This window comes from Plodia interpunctella, chromosome 21 (genome assembly GCF_027563975.2).
Source record: "Plodia interpunctella isolate USDA-ARS_2022_Savannah chromosome 21, ilPloInte3.2, whole genome shotgun sequence".
Taxonomy (NCBI): Eukaryota; Metazoa; Arthropoda; class Insecta; order Lepidoptera; family Pyralidae; genus Plodia; species Plodia interpunctella.
The window spans coordinates 8281477-8290712 of record NC_071314.1 but is presented as its reverse complement, the minus strand read 5'-3'; the positions used below and the strand labels follow the sequence as shown (position 1 = coordinate 8290712).

Below are 9236 nucleotides of genomic sequence, written 5' to 3'. Positions count from 1 at the left end.
CGGGCTCGGTTACTGGCGGATCGGAGAGTAGCGATCTCTTCCGACCACCAGTGAACCGCCGTTTTTGCAGCCGGCGGCCCGGACCTCCTCATCGATGCGTCGCAAATGCGCGTAAGCGACGCACGTAGGCCTGTTGCCCTCTCATCCACACCAAGGGAACGGCTTGGTGTGGGTCTTGTCCATGCCTCGGTCATGGCCGCCTCCTCAGCCAGGTCCCTGTCGAGGCTGGCCAGACACCATCTTGGGAACCCCCGGTCCCGCCCCCTCAAGCCCTGTACGGGCTGCTGGGGCCTGTTGGAGACCCCCATTCGGATGTACCTATGGTCCGAGAGGGTCTCCACGTCCTCCAGGACACGCCAGTCCACGACACGCGCGGCAATGACGGGGCTCGCGAAGGATATGTCGACAATCGACGCCCCGTTCCGCCGCACGCATGTGTCGACGTTGCCCCGGTTTAGGACTTCAAGCCCCAAACCCACAGCCCAATCGTACAGGGCCTCTCCCCTCGGATCGTCGATGGGAGAGCCCCACGCCGAGTGCTTGGCGTTGAGGTCTCCCACCAGTAGCACCGGTGCTGGCGCCGCTCTCCCAATTACCTCACCCACCCTCTCGAGAAAGTCCTCGAAGGCCCGCAGCGGCCTATTGGGGGAGAAGTATGCCGCAACTATGGCAAACTCTCCCCACTTGGCCGCCGCGTATCCCGGACCACAGTCGATTCTCGAGAGGGGTGGGCGATCTCCAGTTCGGGGAGAGGTGATTGCCACCAGCCCGTCCGTGTCTCCGATCCAAGTAGGAAGGGGGGGGACACAATACGGCTCCACCACGACGGCAGCACCAATGCCCCACTCCGCCACGTGCTGGACTAGGAGGTCCTGTGCACGGGCGCAGTGGTTAACATTGGCCTGCAACACCTCAACCTGTTGCGCAGGCCTGCCTGGCATTAGTGCTCCATCGCGGCGCCCACGGAGGCTCCCTTATTTGCGGGGGCCAGTTTGCCCCGCGTGCGCGGGGGATTGCACGAGGGGCCGCCCATTATGTGCTTGGCGACCATCTTGTGCGCGTAACACACCGCGCACCAGGGTTCGCTGGCCCCACACTCTGCAGACATGTGCCCTGTTTTGCCACAGCGATGGCACAGCTCCGACCTGTCCACCAGGGACGGGCAGAGGGCTCTGGTGTGGCCTATGCCCATGCACCGGAAACACCGCATGGGCAAGGCCTCCAGCCCCCTGACCTTGGCGGCCGTCCAACCAACGAGGAGACGCCCCTCGTCTATGAGGGCGTTGGCAGCCGCCACAGGGCAGGTGATAATCACCGACGCCGTCATGTCCGGCGCCATACGGATATTACCCACCCTGACCTGTCCCGGTAGACATTTTCCCGCCCTCGCTGTGGCCTCAGTTAGGGCCTCCGGCGTTATTCCCTCATTAAGGCCGGAGACCCTGATTTGTGCCGCCTTAAACGGCCTCTTCACCTCCGCCTCGCTACCGATGATCTCCCGGAGCTTTTCTGCGAGACTGTCCGCCACAGCCCCGCTATTAGCTCCGGGTATTTCGATAATTCGGGCCCCCGTTGCCGTGCCACGAACCGCCGACACGTGGTTCACCCCTATCGACGAAAGGTCGATGGTGGTGGCCTTCGTTATCACCGATCGGTAATCCATTTTGGATTCCGGCTTGAGAGTCACCACCACCGCCGAGGTCTTAGGTGGGGTGAACCTAATCTTTTTAGGCGGCTGTGCGCTCGCCTTGGGGGCCTCCGTTTGGGTGGGCGCCGGCTGGGCAGAGGGGGAGGGTTTGCTCCTCTTCTTTTTCCCCCTCTTGACCACCTCAGCCCACCCTTGTTCACCTTCCTGAGGCGGAGGTACTTCAGTAGGTTGCCCAGTAGGTGTCTGGGCCTGCACCATCACCTGTTGGGGCTGCTTTTTACCTGGTGTTGCCTTGGGTGCAGGCCCAGGACGTGCCGGGGGCATTAGAGTAGCCCCCGCAACTGCACCGGCATAGCTTTTCCCAGTTTTTGGGACCGACGGTTCAGCCTCCTTTTCAGCCTCCTTTTTCTTGTCGGCTGCCAGAGGCGGCCGGATAATCGGTTCAGGGGCCAAGAAGCCCCTTTTCTCGGCCTCCTTGAGGCGGTCATTAACCATGCCCCCCAACTTGAGGAACATGTTCCTTTCAAAGGACTCCTTCCATTCAGAAAGGAGTCCCCTAATGTCCTCCAGCGAGGGGGCACCCACCGCTGGTTGGGCCTCGTTCAGCGCCGTCGACGTGCGCTCGGCAAAGGCCGTGCGCAGGGCCTTCGTTTCCTGCTGGAGGAGCGAAAGCTGCTCCCGCATCCTCTTATTATCCGCCCTGAGTATGCGGACAGCTTCCGACTCCTCGCATTGCGCCTCGATTTTTCCGGCCGCCACAATTATGTCATGGCAGGCCTCGTTCATGGCCCGCCATGCCGTCCCCTTTAAGTTGCCGGCTTTTCCGGCCTCCGCCAAGACCTTTTGGGCTGCCGCCCTTACAACCTCGAGGTGCTCGTCAACGAGGCACCTCTTCCTGCTCTCCTCGTTGCTCCTCAGGTATTTGCTGGTACCGGCCATTTCCAGCTCGCGCTCGAATTGAGCGTAGTCCGCGGAGAGGTCTCGAAGCCTCTCCTTGGTTTCGGCCGTACCAGCGTAGGAGCTGCGTTGAGCAGCCCGGCCTCTCGAAGCGGAGGAAAGCTTGTTAGAGGCCCTTTCCGCCTCTTCAACGTCCTCTGAAGCCTTCCTCTTTGGGGCTTGGCCCCGCTCCTTTCCGCCTATCATAACGTCCGGGAGCCAGACAGACCCGTCCGAATCGCCGTCCGAAAAATAGAGCGACTCCGCCCGGCTGATTGCCGTCTTCTCGCCCTCTTCTACGTTCCCCACCACCTCGTTACCCCCCCCGGTAGTTCTCTTCCCCCTTGGGGTCAGAGATCTTCCCCTAGAAGACTTGGCCACGTTCCTACCCATATTGGGCCAGACGTGACCACACCAAATTATTGGCCCCAAATAGGGCAAAAACAAAGCAAAAACCCACAGACAGGGGGCAGAAACTGGCCCCTGCCTGGTTACAAAAAGTTGAGCTACCCCGCACCAGCGGTCTGGTAGCTGTGGTCAACAGCACAACCTTACTTTTTGTAAAGAAGAATAGGATCCTGCCAGTGCCCCAACTCCAGAAGGAGCCAAGACACTGAACCCGTCAAAAACAAAAATAAACCAAGAGAAAACTCTTGATGACAGAGTAGTCACCAAAACACCTCAATTGTACTCGACACAACCTCGGGACACTTAGCACACCTCAGTACACTTAGCACACCTCAGTACACTTAGCACACCTCAGTACACTTAGCACACCTCAGTACACTTAGCACACCTCAGTACACTTAGCACACCTCAGTACACTTAGCACACCTCAGTACACTTAGCACACCTCAGTACACTTAGCACATCTCAGTACACTTAGCACACCTCAGTACACTTAGCACACCTCAGTACACTTAGCACACCTCAGTACACTTAGCACACCTCAGTACACTTAGCACACCTCAGTACACTTAGCACACCTCAGTACACTTAGCACACCTCAGTACACTTAGCACACCTCAGTACACTTAGCACACCTCAGTACACTTAGCACACCTCAGTACACTTAGCACACCTCAGTACACTTAGCACACCTCAGTACACTTAGCACACCTCAGTACACTTAGCACACCTCAGTACAACCTAACCTAACCTAACCTAACCTAACCTAACCTAACCTAACCTAACCTAACCTAACCTTTTTTTTTTTTTTTTTTTTTTTCGTATGGAAAATGGCCAACCCACTGACACCACTTTCACTGCGGGGACAGGAAAGCAGTAGTGTGGGGCTCGAACCCACTAAAAACCATACGGTGTACCTCTTATCGCAATTGGTGCCGTTAGCAGGGTCACCTGACCGAAGTCTGGCATTCTACTGCTGTCGGCTGCGATTACCTGCTTCCAGGTTCCTCTTGTTTTTGTTGCCTCTTGGGTTGCGCGCAGGCACACGCGCACGCATCCTCAAGTTGAGTCGACAGACTTATCCCCGAGTCCGCCACCCAGATTTGCCAGTCAGGGGGGTTGTTGGCGGTTAAAGTCCCGCCTTCTTCGTCCTTTTGTTCTACGTCGCATGGGGTCTGAGGTCGTAGCTTCACGTTCACGCTCCGCTTCCTCCTTTACTCCCATTACAACTTCGCAGAATCTTTTTACAGCATTCCATTCTCTTCTGGACGAGACCATCGCAATCAGAATGGCCCGCAGAGAGAGATCTAGCCCAATTGCGGCTGTAAGCTCAGCACGCTCCGTACTAAATGCCGTACACACTGTTAAGGTGTGCTCGGCCGTATCCTCAAAGCCGCCATCACAGTGGTGGCACTCGGTTGTCGGCTCCCTTCCAGCCACCTGACACAGATATTTGCCAAAGCAACCATGCCCGGTCAAAATCTGCGTCAGTCGGAAGGTAAGGGACCCATGACTCCGGTCCACCCACTGCAGTAATATAGGACGGACGGCTTCTACCGTCTGACGACCAGCACTTGTGTTTTCTAGCCTGTCCTGCCATAATTGTAGGGCTTCCATTCGCTTTTGGGAAACCTAACCTAACCTAACCTAACCTTTTTTTTTTTTTTTTTTTTTTTTGTTTTCGCAGGGGAATGCATTTACGCACTGAGTGTGGGACTCCTGGGCAAACGGCCCAGACTACCCACTAAACCCCTGCGGATGCCATCGGCCGCTTTACAAAGAGGCGCCTCGGATCTAACTAGCACAAGGCGCCTCAGCGACTGGCCGGTCTCTATCACCAGAGACCGGACTCTCCACTCTCAGGGGCCCTCCGACATCTGAAGGACCCCTGCCGCCGGGTGGGACCCTTGTCCCACCGATTCAGGGGGGGCGCCCGCAGGCGCGCCCCCAACCACCAAGGCGAGCCGCACGCCATCCAGTCCGGAAGCAGACCGGAGGCAGCGGCTCTCCGTCTTATTCGGCCGCAGAGGATAGGGACAGCGGCGCACCGTAATACCGGCAGTCCTCCTCCTCTGCGGCCCCACCGACCACCATGCCTGCGCCATGGCCGCGCCTCATTCGGCCGCAGAGGATAGGGACAGCGGCGCACCGTAATACCGGCAGTCCTCCTCCTCTGCGGCCCCACCGACCACCATGTTTGCACCATGGCCGCGCCTGGTCGCGGAGGATAGGGAGAGCGGCGCACCGTAATACCAACCCCTCCTCTTCCCCCGCGACCCCTACCACGGCTGTAAGAGTAGAGGGCTTAGCCCCCTTCTCTCACAGCCACTGAGCCAATTGGCTCTCCAACCTGGGTTACCCGACATGGGTAACCCACCACCAGTTGCCAGGACATTTGCCAACGGCTAACAAGACCCCTAAACGGGGAGTTATTAACCGTCGCCCAGGGTGCACCAGCCCAATAACTTGTCAGCCGCCGCTATCACCGAATCAAAGATCAAGTGACAGAAGCAAACCTTCAAATCATCGAGCCAACGTGGAGGTTTCCTGACAGTAGCACCCCAACCTAACCTAACCTAACCTAACCTAACCTAACCTAACCTAACCTTTTTTTTTTTTTTTTTTTTTTTTTTTTTCTCGTGTGGAAAACGCCTCCGCGTGCCCGGCGCCGGGGCATAGCGCCGGGGTATGTCCGACTTGCACGGACTAAAAACCACACGGTGTCCTTCTCGGCTTTCGGGCCGAGGCTGCGGGATCGCTCGCGCATGCACAACGCGGCCTCGGCAAAGCTTTGGTCCACCATCGCGGACCTCTTCTATTTAGGAGCTTTACTCCTCATCCGTCTCGTTGGGCGGTCGCACCGGACACCAGTGCTCCCGCGCCTTCTTGGCCTGTGGCTGATCAGGCGTCGGACTGCCCCGTCCGGCGCCCGCAGGCCGGACCTTATGGTGGTCTAAGGTCCATATTTGCGCGCCTCCTACGGCGCACATTGCGTGCTCGGCGAGATGGTACAGTACTCGTCGCCTCTCTCACTCTTTCCGCTTCCTCCTTGGTCTCCATGACAGCCTCACAAAACTCTGCGACGGCCTGCCAAGCAGCTTCACTTTCGACCATTTTATCGAGCACCGTTGACAGCTCGAGGTCTTGTGCGCCCAGTGTTGCGACGGTGTTTTGCCGCTCTTCTTCCCACGCCGGACAAACGGCCAAAGTATGGGCAGCTGTGTCTGTTTCGGCATCACAGTGATGGCAGCTCTCGTTTTCCTCCCGGCCGATCCGACACAGGTACTTCCCGAAGCAGCCATGCCCCGAGAGTACCTGTGTCAGTCTATAGGAGAGACTGCCGTGCCGTCTATTTACCCACTCAGCCAGTACTGGACGGAGGGCCGAGATGGTGTATTGCCCGGCGCTGGGCTGGGCCAGTTTCTCGTCCCACTCCTCGATGGTCACGCTGCGCAACCTCATCCTCTGCCCGTTCACCTCCGACGGTGCTTGTGGTTGACCCTGTTGCAACATCTGCTGCCGCCAGGTATACAACTGGGCGAGAGCTTTAGCCTCTAAACTCCAGGGCGGTGTTCCCGCCAGGGCGCATGCTGCTTCACCCGACACTGTGCAATAACCGCGAATGACTCGTATGGCCATCAGACGTTGTGGTCTTTGCAAAACAGCCGCGTTCCGGGCAGATAGACTCGGTCCCCAGATCGGTGCACCGTACATCGCCATCGATCTCACCACTCCCGTAAATAGGTTCCTACATGCGACGCTTGGTCCGCCCAGGTTTGGCAGGAGGCGGGACATCGCAGCCGCCGTCTTGGTGAGTTTGGGCGCCAAAAGATCAAAGTGGCGCCTGAAATCCCATCGGCTGTCAAGGACTAAACCGAGGTACTTGAGAGTCGACCCGACGTCGATACGGACCCCTCCCACAATAATATGGGCGTCAGAGGTCGGTGCCGCTCGAGGACCATGAAAAAGTAGGGCTTCCGACTTGCGGAGGGCCACCTCCAGTCCCAGCCGTCTTATTCGGCCTACGATTTGAGCGACTCCGGCAGTGGCCACCATAGCAGCCTGCCTATACGATTTGGCCCGCACGGTGACTAGGGTGTCGTCGGCATAACAATGTAGCGCGACACCAGGAAGTACGGTCCCGCGCAGGACCCAGTCGTAGCCGATGTTCCACAGGAGCGGTCCGAGGACCGACCCCTGTGGAACACCGCACGACATTTGCCTCTGTTCAGGGCCGTTGAGGCCCGGGTAGACTACCGCTCTGTCACTGAGGTATGCGTCTATAATTCGGCGAAGATATGCCGGCACACCATGGTATTTCAGCGCCTCCCTTATGGTAGCCCAGGGCAAGGTGTTGAAGGCGTTTGCAATGTCTAAAGACACCGCCAGCACCACCTCACCCCGGGACGTCGCTTCACTGGCCAAACGTTGGACACCAGAAATAGCGTCTATCGTCGACCGACAGCGGCGAAAGCCAAATTGGTTCTCGGCAAGATCCGGTCCCACCCTGCTCAAATGCTCGACGATTCGATCTGCAATCACCTTTTCCAACATTTTGTCCACCTCATCAAGCAGTACAACTGGCCTATAGGCCGAGGGGGACTCTGCCGGGCGACCCTCTTTTCGTAGGAGCACCAGTTTCCCCGTCTTCCACCTAATAGGAAACCGTCCCTGCTCTAGGCAGGCTGTGAGGAGCTGACGGAATCGGGTCCCAAGAGTCCCGAGGGCCAGCACGAGCGCAACACCCGGGATACCATCCGGACCCGGGGCCGTGTTCTTCCTCTTCATCCTGCCTATCGCGACTTCCAGTTCCTCTTCGGAGACGGGGGGAACAGTGCCAATCTCTTCATTTAAGTCGTTTAACCGCATTGCCGGTGGCACAAAATCAGATCGACCCGTCGGGAATAAGGCACTCACCACGTCGTTCACCAGTTGTGGCGGCATACTCTGGGTTAGGGGAGGAGCCCATGGGCGAAGTTTCCCCCGCACCAACAGGTAGGGGCGCCCCCACGGATCTCTGTCCAGAGTCGCCAATAGCTCTTCTCGCGCCCTGTCTTTGGCAGTGCGAATGGCCACCTGGAGTTCTTCCTTTGCCGCTCTATACTCCTCGTAGAGTTCCGCCTCGCGAGCGGCTGTATCTGCGGTGCGGCGACGTCTTCTCCTATGACGAGCATAGAGGCGGCGACGAAATATGCACCTTCGCCGGAGTTGGGCAATCTCTTGGGACCACCAGTATACTTGCCGTCGGGACGGTGCTCTCCGTACTCTGGGCATCGCCGCGTCGCACACAGCGGTTAACGTGTCCCTAAACCATTCCGCCTCCTCATCCACGTTTATAGGCTCAGCGGGAGGTGCCGACGCCCAGGCCTGTACTATCGTCACTTCCTTTAGCAGCTCCTTGTCGATCCGTTTTATGGCCCAACGGGGGCTGCTTACGTCAAGTCCGGTAGGCGTAGCTGGCTGGCCGGAGGTCTGGGCGGAGACACTGAACCGAATATACCGGTGGTCAGAGAGCGTCTCCACCTCCTCAACAACCCGCCAGTCCGCAATTCGTCGAGATAGGGAGGGGCTGGCGAACGTTAGATCAACAATTGAGCCACCCCTTTGTCGAATACAAGTGTGGGTCGTTCCCCGGTTCATGAGTGTGAGACCGAGTTGCAACGCCCACTCCTCAACTAGCTCGCCTCTCGCGTCCACAACCGGGGAGCCCCACGCCAAGGACTTGGCGTTGAAGTCCCCGGCCACGATCACGGGGCGAGGATGGCTGCTGACCACGACAGATCCTAAACGTATGAGAAATGCCTCATAGTCGGCTAGAGCCCTGTTGGGCGAAAAATACACGCCGACCACTACGCAATCCCCTATCCGCGCTGCAACAAACCCGTCGTCCCTGGTGATGTTTTCAGGGAATTGCGAGCCTGAGGAAGGCGACGAGATGATGGCCACCGAGCAGCTAGCATCCCCCACCCAATCGTCACGAGGCGGAACAAAGTATGGCTCCGCAACTATCGCCACTTTGACACCCCACTCCACCATGCTCTGACACAGAAGGTCTTGTGCTCTGGCAGAGTGGTTGATGTTGCACTGCAAGAATGTCGTACTTTGAGACATTATGGACATTCCATCTCAAAAGGTTCCACACCTTGTGACGATTCGGTGGGGGGTATTTTAGGCCGAGAGGCTGGGGCCTTTTTGGGTGTCTTGCCCGTCTTCTTATTGGCTGCCTTACATAGTTTACTGCCGA

General features: G+C 57.9%; 1 protein-coding gene across 1 annotated transcript; it reads right to left on the bottom strand.

Moving 5' to 3' along the window:
- Positions 1-940: 940 nt before the first annotated feature.
- Positions 941-2977, bottom strand: LOC128679489 (uncharacterized). The gene has a single exon (XM_053761770.1). It carries the CDS (start codon positions 2975-2977, stop codon positions 941-943), a length of 2037 nt encoding a protein of 678 aa, XP_053617745.1.
- Between the last annotated feature and the right edge of the window lie 6259 nt (positions 2978-9236).

Bases quoted from the DNA above. Each gene is read 5' to 3' on its own strand.
- LOC128679489 (XM_053761770.1), bottom strand. From the start codon at position 2,977: ATGGGTAGGAACGTGGCCAAGTCTTCTAGGGGAAGATCTCTGACCCCA.